This window comes from Lissotriton vulgaris, chromosome 11, assembly GCF_964263255.1.
Source record: "Lissotriton vulgaris chromosome 11, aLisVul1.2, whole genome shotgun sequence".
Classification (NCBI taxonomy): Eukaryota; Metazoa; Chordata; class Amphibia; order Caudata; family Salamandridae; genus Lissotriton; species Lissotriton vulgaris.
Genome location: NC_141699.1, coordinates 33,096,024 through 33,109,049, shown reverse-complemented (window position 1 = coordinate 33,109,049; position 13,026 = coordinate 33,096,024). Strand labels below are relative to the sequence as shown.

Sequence of the window (13,026 nt, the reverse complement as noted above, 5' to 3'; positions counted from 1 at the left end):
ACCCCCTGGGGAGGAGGGCGGTAGGCCGGGAGAGGCCCGAGGTCGCCCGTCCCCCTGGGTGCTCTGAGACTGGGCCCTGTTGGCCCCTTTCCCCCTGCAACTCTGCCTCAAGAGACCGTATTTACAAGCCTGAAGTGTTTAGCGTGCACCGTATTTACAAGCCTGAAGTGTTTAGCGTGCACCGTATCTACAACCCTGAAGTGTTTAGTGTACACCGTATTTACAAGCCTGAAGTATTTAGCGTGCACCGTATTTACAAGCCTGGAATGCTATAAGTGCACTGTATCCACAAGCCTGATTTGCTCCTAGTGCACCCTATGTACAAGCCGGAAATGAGAGGGAGATTCACTTCACTGTACTGAGTTTTCTTGCAGAGGTGGGCTTCCATAGTATTCTGAGGATCTGATCGAGGTCGCAAGCCGACCCGAATTTACAAGAAGAAAGGCTTGTCACAAATAAGTAAAGGTTGTGTTCTTTGGAGTTCCTTGTTGAACTGATAAGTACTTGCCGATATGTTGTATTACCTGTAAGGAAAAGCGTCCATGAGAGGTTCTGATGTGATATTTAAATGCATTACTATAGTCACTTCTTGTAGGATCCTCCAGGTTAATACAGTTACCCCGTTGCCTGTCAGAGAGTTTGATACGACAGGCGGGGTCAGCTAGTGTTTCACTGCTAGATGATCTGGTTAGTAATCTAATGAAATGTTCACCCATTAATAGGAAATGTAACCGGAACGTGATTCATGAAATGTCTCAATGTAATGTTGACAAATTAATAATGCAACGCCCTATTTGAAAGCTTATATAAAAGATCTTGATTCTTTCAAATACAATTTCTGGTGTGGTCTCCATTATTGCGCCACTGTGTCTTACATTGGATGTGTGCGTTAAGTAGCTGCTTTACACACAAGCCCCTGGCTGCCTTGCTGCTCGCGTTATGCTACCACCTTGAGGGCTGGTAACCCCAGGTCTTACAAGGAGGCATTTCTAGGTCAAATCACTCGTCCACAGGGCCAATTAAGATATGTGATGGTAGCAAAAATGCCCCAAACCAGCAATTTTGGATTTTTTTGTCAAATCGAACAATTTATGACTAAAGTAATATATTGTAGGAAAGTTTCAAAATGACTTGCATGTGCAAAATGAATATTCCATACACCAAAAAATAAATCCTGAGCGAAGTCCTGCCCTCTTTTGAAATGTAATGCATCTGAAACAGTTACAGCAACAGATTTCTCACAGTGAGCAAGAGGGACACGTGCTCCAGATGCCATCCTAAATAAGCAAACCACACAAATGTATGGCCTAACGTGAGTTGAAGGGAAAGAAAAGTTCATTTTGAGAAGTGTCCTGGGGCACAGCAGCTTCGCTTTCGCTCCCCTGTTATCCCATTATAACTGTTTCCTCCATATTCTTCATCTCCCACTCCCTTCCCCACTGTCTTCCCCTTCCTTCATTGCTGTCGTCCCCTCTCCTTGTCTCTCTTTCCCTATTACCTACCCACTGGTCATTTCTCTATCTGCCTGCCGTCTCCCCGCCCCGACTTTCCAATTCTCTCACTTCCTTCTCTTTCTCTCTCTATCCTATTCTCCACACCATGTCGTCTATGTGTCTCTCTTCACGTTTCTTTTCCATCCTCTGGTTTCACTTCTCTCTTGCTCCGTTTATTTTCTTCTCACTATCTCTTCTCTCCTTTCTGCTCTCACTGTCTCTTCTCTCCTTTCTACACTCTCTCTCGTCTTCCACCTCTCTTTCGTACTTGCTGTTCACCTCACACATTCTCCTCTTCCCCCTCAGGGCTCGCTCTTAGTTCCACTTCTCTTTCCTTTCTTGCATTTCTCGTCTCTCACTTCTTTCTCAGTAGTTAAACTTCTTTTGCACCTTATCTCTGTCGTCTCTGTTAATCCCTCACCCCCCTCACCCTCCCTCACCCTCACACCTGCACTCACCCTCACACACCTTCACCCTCACACCCCTCACAACCCCCACACCCCCTCAGCCCCCCAACTCTCACCCCCCACTCTCACCCTCACACCCCCTCACCCTCACCCTCACACCCCCTCACCCTCACACCTCCTCACCCTCACACACCCTCACTCTTAAACTCCCTCACTCACCCTCACACACTCTCACACACCCTCACCCCCTCACACACCTTCACTCACCCTCACTACCTCACCCTCACAGCCCCTCACTCTCACACCCTCACCCTCACACCCCCTCACACCCTTTCAGCCTCACACACCCTCACCCTCACACACCCTCGCCCTCACACCCCTCACTCTCACACACCCTCACACACCCTCACCAGCATAGCATAACAAAACATAGCATAGCAAAACAATGCATAAGATAGCATAGCAAAACATAGTATAGCATAACAAAACAAAGCATAGGATAGCAAAACATAGCATAACAAAACACAACAAAGCATAGCACAACAAAACACAACAAAACATAGCAGAACAAAACATAGCAAAACAAAACATAGCATAGCATAACAAAACACAACAAAACATAGCATACATAACAAAACACAACAAAACATAGCATAGCATAACATAAAATAGCATGCCATAACAAAACACAACAAAACATAGCATAGCATAACAAAAAATAGCATGCCATAACAAAACACAACAAAACATAGCATACATAACAAAACACAACAAAACATAGCATAGCATAACAAAACATAGCATGCCATAACAAAACACAACAAAACTTAGCATAGCATAACAACACACAATAACATAGCATAGCATAACAAAACAAAGCTTAGCATAACAAAACATAGCATAACAATGCATAGCATAGCATAACAAAACATAGCATAACAAAACCTAACATAGCAAAACAAAGCATAGCATAACAAAACACAACAAAACATAGCATAGCATAACAAAGCATAGCATAGCATAACAAAGCATAGCATAGCAAAACATAGCATAGCATAGCAAAACATAGCATAGCATAACAAAGCATAGCATAGCAAAACATAGCATAACACAACAAAAGATAGGATAGCAAAACAAAACATAGCATAGCATACATCATCACTCCGCACCACCACAGCATCACTCAGGGGCACCACAACATCACTGTGTTCTACCACAGCATCACTGAAGGCCACAGCATTACTCGTTCGCGATCCCAACATCACTCAGCGCCACCACAGCATCAATCTGTGCAACCATTCAACAACACCTTGTTCAAATATGTTCTCTCAATGTTTCAAGCTTTATTAAAAATGTAACAAAAAGATGTTAATATTTCACTTCTGTTCTTGGATTTTCGTCACAATAAAATACACTGAACATAATCTTCACAAAAGTTATTCACAAAAGTTTAAGCTATTGCCAATATAAATTACAATAGCTATTATTTAAGTATTAATTCTTTTTAAAAAATGTAAGCCATTGTTATTTGTAATATCAATACACCTAAGTCACGTAAATACAACACATATTGCATTACAAATGCTATAGGTGTCACATTTGCGAAAGTTAAAACTATTGGCATTGTAAATGACAAAGCTATTACTTTCGCTATTTTCAAAACCAACACAAATACAAAATTTGTCATTTTCAATACCAATAGCTCAAACTTTTCTAATGCGAGACCTATTGCATTGCAAAGGCTTGTTTAGATTTTGTTACTGGCATTGCTGTCCGCGTGCCGCAATATCCAGGCCATTGCTCATCGCACGTGATCTGAGCCAAGATTTGTAACCCCCTTTCATATATTTTTCCTGGAACCTCTGCACAGATACTCATAGCATCTCATCTATTCCTGTTCAGATAACAGAATGAGTGCGCGCGAACTTCACCTCCGGCGTAGGTATTTTTGTCGCTTTTTAATTTAAAAATGTGTTTTTTATTACAAAGGCAGCGAGGGCCCTCTCGCTGTTTGATCTGCGCTTTGCTTCCGCTCTGCTGCTCCAGGAGATGTGATGGTGAAGGGATGCGGAAGAGGATGCAGAGGGGGCTTTAGTGCCACCGTTTGCACCCAGACCTGGGTACCGCGCGCGCCGAGGCTCCCAGCATCTAGCCTTCCGCCTCGTGGCTCTGTGCTTCAAGCAGGCTTGAAAGACCAGCTCCTCTGATCTGTTAAACTTTCATCTACTCCAGTCTTTGCAATTTGTCATCTTTGTTTTTTTTTATCAGGCAGGTGAGATCCGAATGTAATTAGAAAATAGATGTATTTATGTATTTAAAAGGTTTTATATAGCACTGGCTAGACCTGAGGGTATCAGAGCGCTTTATAATGGTTAGGTGATGTAAAAAAAAATGTGCATATAACATTTGTACAAAAAAGTAAAAAGCAAGACAATTAGAGCAATCTGCACAGTACTGTTATAACATGGGCCTGTAAATAAGGAATACCATTAGACCCCAGCCAGGATTGAATAGTTAAACTAGCGTGGATGGTCAGGGGTGAGGGGGGGGGAGTATAAAAGTAGGGGGGAACTGAGAAGGGTGATGGGAAAGGTGATAGCATAGAGGATTAGGCAGTAATTACTAGAGAACTAGAGGGGGGAGGGTAGAAGTATATGCAGGAAAGAGAAGAGGGGAGAAGTGAGTCAGGTTTAATGTAGCGGGGACCTAGTACAGTCGGGGGCGGGTTGTGAAGTCGTGTTAGGTGACCAGGATTAAGGACCCCAGTATTTGTTAAGAATGTGCAACTTGAGGTCTTTTTTAAGGCTGAGGTAGGAGGGGTTGCAACGTAGATCTTTAGGGAGTGAGTTGCAGATAGTAGGTGCATTTCCAGCGAAGGAGCGTGTTTGTGTAGATTTCTTGTTTACCAAGGGCAGCATGAGGGCGTTGGTGCTCCTCAATTCTCTCGAGCAGCCCGCTTTGTGGAGTTTATCTGAGAGATACAATGGGTTGTGTTGAAGGGCTTTATGCGTGATGCAAGCGGTCTTGTAGGTGGATCTGCCTTCGACGGGAAGCCATTTCAGACCTTTGAAGGCGGGTGAGATGTGGTTAAACCGCTTACAATCAGTGATAAGCCTGGCCGGGAGGTTAAGGACTGATTTGATTGGAGCTAAGTGGACTTTCGGTGTTCCGGAGAGAACGGCATTACCATAGTCTAATCTAGACAGTACCAGTGATTGAACAACTCATTTAAAGTCATCAGCAGGAATGAAGGGTTTAATTTTCTTGAGGTGATGGAGAGCGGAGGGAGCTCCTTTGGCCGAATTTTTTATGTGGGGATTAAGACTGAGGTTCTGGTCGATGCTTATACCGAGGGATTTAACTGACTCAGAAGTAGAAAGAGAGCAGTTGAGAGCTTTAATGTCAGAGATCCAGTGTTGAATGGGGAGCCGGTTGCCTTTAGGAGCGAAGAGAATGATTTCCGTTTTTTTAGGGTTGAGTTTAAGGTGATTGTGATGGAACCAGTGTTGAATCTTAGTCAGAGCATCATTGAGGTGCAGAATGTCGGCGTGGGATTTGATCTTATAGTAGAGTTGGGTATCATCAAAATAAAGGCTGAAGTTGATTCCAGCTTGTTTACGAATGAGGGTGAGGGGTTCCATGAAGAGGTTGAATAGAGCAGGAGCGAGAATAGAACCCTGGTGGACACCCAAGGAGACAGGTATAGGTTTAGAGAGGCAGTTGCTGATTTTAATGTGTTGGGTTCTGTGCTGGAATAAGGAGGAGAACCATTTGAGGACAGGACCATTGAAGCCGAAATGATCTTTGAGGGTGTTGAGTAAGGCGGAGGGGTTAACAGTATCGAAAGCAGCAGAGAGGTCAAGAAGAATGAGAAGAGAGGCCTCCCCCTTGTCGAGGGAGTGATGGATGTCATCAGTGATGTTGAGCATGGCAGTTTCAGTACTGCCGCCCTTTCTAAAGCCTGACTGAAATGTGTCCAAAAGGTTGAAAGAGTCACTCTGCTTGTCCAATTGGAGTTGGGCACATTTTTCGAGGGCCTTGGGCAGAAGAGGACGATTAGAGATAGGTCGTAGATTGTTGAGGTCATTGGGATTAGCTGAAGCGTTTTTGAGGGTGGGAGTGATTTGGCCACGCCGGAGGGAAACAGGGACACAACCCGAGGCCAAGGAGGAGTTGATGATAGTGGTCCAATATGGTGCAAAGATATGTTTTAGATCTTGAACAAGGTTAGCCGGAAGAGGGTCCATGGTATGAGAGGAAGGTTTAAGCTTGGTGATGATGTTGAGGTCTTCAAGCTCTGTAACTGGGCTGAAGTTAAGCCAAGATGCATTATTTTTTAGCTGGGGGTTGGTGACGTAGAGCTCTGAAGGGGCGAGAGGGAGAGGGAGATGAGCAGAGTCAGGAGGGGGTGAGGGGGTGAAAGGGGACTTGAAGGGACAGTCATATGGGGGTGATGAGCAACGTGAAGAGGGGGTTAAGGGGGGGTTGAGGCAAAGGATTGATCAATCTTGGCGATTTTTTGGGAAAAGAAGTTTGCAATTTCTTCACATCTTTCGATAAGGCCATCAATTTGGGGGGGCAGAAGCTGTTTGTTTCTTGACAATGCTAAATAGTTCCCTGGGTCTATTTTTAGCCCGGTCGAGTTGTGCTCGGAACTAGCAGGCCTTTTCATTGAGGATGTTTTTTTGTAATTAGCCCTTGCAGCTCTGAGGAGAGCAAGATTTGAGAGGGAAGGGTGTTGTCTCCACGTGCGTTCGGTCAGCCTAAGAGAGCATCTCTTGTTGAAGAAATGAGCATTGAACCAGGATTTGGCGGGGTTGTTTTTTTGCAGTTTTAATTTGGGAGGGGCAATTAGGTCAAGGACCTCCAAGATGGATTTGTTGTAGTGTTCGGCAAGGTCAATTGCGTTTTGGGAGGGAGTTGTAACTTGTAGTTGTGTTTTGATCTTAGTCTCCAGTTTGCCAGGAGGAATAAGGTGAAGATTTCTGGTTAATTTCCTATGTTTGCTGGTTTTAGGTGAAGGTGGAGGCACGGCGCTGGTAATCGTAAAGAGGATACGGCGGTGGTCAGACCAGTCAATGGGGACTATGTGGGAAAGGGAAGCCAGATCTTTGCTTGGGATGATAGTGTCGAGAGTAGATATTTCGCATTTCAAGTTGATGCAGGAAAATCTAATTTCTTGGATTTGCAGTCAATTAAAATGTGAAGATGATATGGGATTAAATGAGTATATTTGTACTGAACCATCACATATATGTGTGGATAAAGACAATGTCACCAACGTTGGTACTATGATGCATTCCATAATAAGCACATTATGAAACAATGACAGGCACGTTAGGGGATGTCCAAGCGTGGTCGAGTACCCTGTTGCCACCAGGTGTAAAATATTTGCCACAAATTGCCTACAAATGCCAGTTTTATTATTTTATTTTAGGGGCTACCTTCTCCATTTGTTTATGTTGCTTAGGGCTCTTGTCCCAAACGGTTCTTAGCAACCGCTCTGACGTTGCAGCGTGGACTGTCCGGGAGCGCCGAAGCTTGGTTGAAAGCGCCTGCAGGAGCGTGAACAGCGCATGAAGTGTTTCATTATCATCAACTTAATCTATCCGATGCTGGACAGAGCTTGGCGGACTGTCCACACTGTCTTTAAGGCTCATTGCAGTGCCAGTACTGTAGCGATCTACCTCTCAACAGTGACTGTTGTCCTGACTGGATGAGGTATCCTATCTGCTCTACCTGTCTGAGCCTTGAAAAAGGCCACGTGTGGGTGAAACACCTTTCGGCCGGCTGCCCTGTTCTTGAACCTGGTCAACTCAAAAAATTGATGAGGAAAAAAAAAGACCAGTATTGTAGGCTGGACACTTGTCCTTTTAGAATTAAATCATACACAAAGAGTGAGAAATGAATATTCATAAAAATAAAAAAAATTTCTGTGAAGGAAGTCTTGCAATAAATGTAAAAGAAACCCATCGAAGAGAACCCCAATTTAAAAACTTTTTTTTTTTAGCCAACCCACAACTGAAGCAAGAGACGGTTGGGGTACTATACAAGCAACAGTGCCATGCGCCTTCAGTAACATACCTTGTGGGGTCTCTCCTTATCATTTTAGGTCCTTCACCGGGTTGAGCAGGTTGTTGGATAAAGTACCCTGCCGGTGTCAGAATAGTATGTCATGTTGCACCACAGGGACACCAGAGCATTTTAAGGACTCAGCTGTGACCTACGACCCCCGTGTTACATCTGAGCTTTCAGGGGCACCCATCATCTCTTATTGGGCAAGGGTCCAATTCACTCTATTTGTTATCACGCCAAAAAACCATCCAGTGAACATACATGTGTTCTTTGGTTCGGTGCCATTATAGTGAGTCGGTTCCATACTCCCATCGCATTGAACTGTTTTCAGATTGGTAAAGTAAGATTACATTTTACTCGTTTTGCCATCAAGTTTCATGTCTCAATGATTCCGACCTCCACCCAAAATCAATTGAAAACACCTGCTCAGGTTGCTACAGCCTCTGTAGTGAAAGGACTCGTTAACTAACCGCTGAGCTGTAATATGCTACTTATTGCACCCCCGCCGTGGGATAATTTTCATTTCCGTAATTGCTGGGCCATTCTGATGTCAAAAAGGTTTTGTAATAAGGGAATAAATGTAGTGATTTTTGTAAAAGCGCTGCAGACATCCAGGTGTTGTAGAAGAGACATCAGACCCCGAAGCATTGGTCACGTGACTCTACATCTGGGATGACTTCACCCACACATAGAACCATCTCACCCCAGGTTTACCACTGCACGCAGAGAGCGAGAGGCTGCCCAGGGTACTTTTTGTATTTTTGTGGGGAACTAGTGTTCAGCGTTCCCACTCATCCCTTCTCTTATCGCAGAATAGCTCTCTTGTCGCGTGTAGCCCGTGTGCCAGCCAGATATGTGTATCTCCGCATGGATGTATAACTGACTTGGTCCTCCAACGCTCTCCTGGTCTCTCTAGCACATGTCAGTGTTTCTACCTGTAACTTCCTGTCTTTTTATTCCATTTATTAGATGACACTAATGTCAGGATATCGTCCTCCATGGGATCTGCTCCAGGAAATTCTGCTTGTGTTTTTTACTTAATAGACAATTTTATTGTATTTTATTTTTTTGACCCTGACCACCTCCTGCGCACCATGCTTCACTCTGAATGGCTGCTTGAGCACTCTGGCGGAATCCATCTTCTGGCATGCGTGTGGTCGGTGACCTCTTCATTCATGCATCTGTATCAAATTCCAGTTGTGTGAGCGGAAATTGACTTGTGAGAATTGAAGGAGTTGGCCTTCCTAGTCAGTGAGTAACGACTGGAAAGATTGCAATGTAAGTGCAAATTTAGTGATGTTGGTAGCGTCTCCAGTGCTGCGCGCGCTGTAGCACTGTAGCTCACTTCACATTGCACTTGCTGATTGATCACTTATTGTCACTAGTGCCTGCTTTTCATTGATTAGAGCTTGGCTATCTTTCAGTTGAAGCAATCTAAAAAGGATCACTCATTTCTAACGGATGACTTTGTAGTTGTATCAGTCCATGATTGGTTCACTTCATGTCATTGTTGATGATTGACGCGTGTGTTGATTCCATGATTGGTTCGCTTCATGTAACTGTTGATGATTGACGCGTGTGTTGATTCCATGATTGGTTCACTTCATGTAACTGTTGATGATTGATGCGTGTGCTGATTCCATAATTGGTTCACTTCATGTAACTGTTGATGATTGATGTGTGTGCTGATTCCATAATTTGTTCACTTCATGTAACTGTTGATGATTGACGCGTGTGCTGATTCCATGATTGGTTCACTTCATGTAACTGTTGATGATTGACGCCTGTCCTGATTCCATGATTGGTTCACTAAATGTAACTGTTGATGATTGACGCGTGTCCTAACTCCATGATTTGTTCACTTCATGTAACTGTTGATGATTGACACCTGTCCTGATTCTATGATTGGTTCACTTCATGTAACTGTTGATGATTGACGCGTGTGCTGATTCCATGATTGGTTCACTTCATGTATCTGTTGATGATTGACGCGTGTGCTGATTCCATGATTGGTTCACTTCATGTAACTGTTGATGATTGACGCGTGTCCTAACTCCATGATTTGTTCACTTCATGTAACTGTTGATGATTGTCGCGTGTCCTAACGCCATGATTTGTTCACTTCATGTAACTGTTGATCATTGACCCGTGTCCTGATTCCATGATTGGTTCACTTCAGGTAACTGTTGATGATTGACGCGTGTGCTGATTCCATGATTGGTTCACTTCATGCAACTGTTGATGATTGATGCGTGTGCTGATTCCATGATTGGTTCACTTCATGTAACTGTTGATGATTGACACGTGTGCTGATGCCATGATTGGTTCACTTCATGTAACTGTTGATGATTGACGCGTGTCCTAACTCCATGATTTGTTCACTTCATGTAACTGTTGATGATTGGCGCGTGTCCTAACTCTATGATTGGTTCACTTCATGTAACTGTTGATCATTGACGCGTGTCCTGATTCCATGATTGGTTCACTTCATGTAATTGTTGATGATTGACGCGTGTCCTGATTCCATGATTGTTTCACTTCATGTAACTGTTGATTGACGCGTGTCCTGATTCCATGATTGGTTCACTTCATGTAACTGTTGATGATTGACACGTGTCCTAACTCCATGATTGGTTCACTTCATGTAACTGTTGATCATTGATGCGTGTCCTGATTCCATGATTGGTTCACTTCATGTAACTGTTGATCATTGACGCGTGTCCTGATTCCATGTTTGGTTCGCTTCATGTAACTGTTGATGATTGACGCGTGTGCTGATTCCATGATTGGTTCACTTCATGTAACTGTTGATGATTGATGCGTGTCCTAACTCCATGATTGGTTCACTTCATGTAACTGTTGATCATTGACGCGTGTCCTGATTCCATGATTGGTTCACTTCATGTAACTGTTGATGATTGACGCCTGTCCTGATTTAGCAACTAACATTTGATTGCTAACCTTATAGAGTTCGTAAATTGATCGTTGATTACCGTTCAAATGCAGCAATGTGTGATCACTCTGAGGTTCCGCTGCACCCTCCTGTCCTCATGTTTTGTCCTTTGTCTCTTTCTAGATTGATGCACTGTTCACAAGTGAAGTTGAAGCAAAGCTTAGCCGGTAGGTGGCCGCTGCCAGAACCTTGTAGGACTTGCTGTCTTTCTTCTCTCTCTGCTCCCTTCAATTTGCGTTCTTGAGCCGTGTGTAATTGGGGCCAGGTGCCTTGGCGAGCACGGCGTGTTTAAAAGGAATAGGTTCTTTATGCCGAAGTAGAGACGAGCAGGTACACCGACCAGCCCTATCCAGAGATGGGGTCAAGAGGGACGCGGCGGCGGATTATTGGATTTCGCCCGGAGGGTAATTGGATTGCAGAACACACGGCAGGAGATCTGTGGGAGGGCGCTGGTGTGAAGGCAGTAAAAATAGGCAGTCTGGTATTGAATCATAACTGTGCAGACTTGTAAGGCGGCGGCAGCGGGGAGGGCGGGAGACATCCCTGACTCCCTCCGTGGCTATATTTCTTTCTCACTGTACATTTCAATTGGCTCTGTCAATTTTCCATTTAAGGCTCTTTGCTGGGGTTATGGGCTGCATTCATGCTGCTTTGCTGTTTGCTTGCTGGGATCTGCCTTCTCTTTGTGCTTCCTTCCGCCTGCACGCTGTGTCTCCCCGCTGATCATTATTGGTCCATGTTGGATGCTAAGAGATGTCTCTGTGGTGCCGCAGATCAGTTCACATCGGGTAATAGATAGCAAGTGAGGTTTCACCGGTCCCTCTTGAGAGGCTGGTCCGTAAGCAATGTTAAGCGGGTAGGATCCACATAGGATGTGAATTACTGTACGCAGCCTCTTTGTCTCCAGGGCAACTGGGGTGCAACTGGTGCGCGAGATGCCTCAACGAGACCTTCAGGCGGTCATGAAGTGCTGCTTCGCTGTGGTCAACAGCTCCATCTCAGAGGGAATGTCTGCGTCAATTCTGGAGGTAAATTGGCAGTTTTAAGGCGCAGTGCGGGTGAAGGAATCTAGGGGTGCCCTGTTCTCCCGTCTAGTTGTGACACGTTCTTCTGTGGTCAACTGGACAGAGTAAAGATGATCTCAACCGTTTCATTGGAGGAGCTCATAGAAGGGGGTAAATGTAAATCCGTATTTGTAAAGCGCAAACTACTCACCCTTACGGGTCTCAAGGCACTGAGGGCCATCGTGGAAATTAAGTGAGCTATTGCCCAGAGTCACATGGTGCTGAGCTGAGCGGACGCCAGAGCCGGGGATCGAACCGTGAACCCTGTGCTCCGTAGTCAGTTGCCCTGGCCGTTGCACCACACCTCTCCACTCGTAATGTCATCTGCACCTGAAGGATACTGAGGGTCCGATTCAGAACTGCATTTTGTACTGCGTTAAGTGCCTACTACAAAAGGCTATTCCCAAACCTACAGTTGCATCTCCACCACTCCTATCTTTTCTATGGGGAGATCCTCATATCTGGAACTTTGGTGCTCAGTAGCCCATGTAGGTGGGACCAGGGGAGTGATGGAAAAATGACCAATATATACCACGAAATGGATAGGGTTTAGGGAGGAGTGAGATGGAGCTCGGGGCGAGACAGCAGATCAAAACTACACCCTCAAAAGACTAAGCCCACTGCTATTCACAAACTACACTTTTAAAGTTAGTACAGCCAAAAAGTCCACTGAACAGTTGAAAATGTACTTCACCTCAGCCTTGGAGTAAGTCTAGCACCACACCTGCCCACCTACAGGTACTGCATCAACCTCCCAATGGAAAAGAATTGACACAGGGGCAAAAAATAGAACCCCATAAAAAACAATGTCAAAATGAATTAATTTATTGTAACTTTTTAAATATATATACACATTTATTTTAATGTTTAAAAAATATGTAAATAAATCAGATATAATGTTATTGTGAAATCCTTTAATAACGATTTCAATTTTAAAATAATTACATTAATATAAATTAATGCTGTACATAACTTTTAGTAATTTAAGGCATAACAAATATAATCATTTTACTTTGTGTTTTTTTTAATAAATC

General features: G+C 44.1%; 1 protein-coding gene across 1 annotated transcript in view; it reads left to right on the top strand.

Moving 5' to 3' along the window:
• Positions 1 to 13,026, top strand: part of GLT1D1 (glycosyltransferase 1 domain containing 1) — a 499,139-nt gene that overhangs the window by 325,273 nt on the left and 160,840 nt on the right. The window contains exons 9-10 of the mRNA XM_086942676.1: positions 11,052 to 11,095; positions 11,836 to 11,956. Coding sequence (XP_086798802.1) covers positions 11,052 to 11,095; positions 11,836 to 11,956 — 165 coding nt within the window. The remainder of the gene's footprint in view (positions 1 to 11,051; positions 11,096 to 11,835; positions 11,957 to 13,026) is intronic.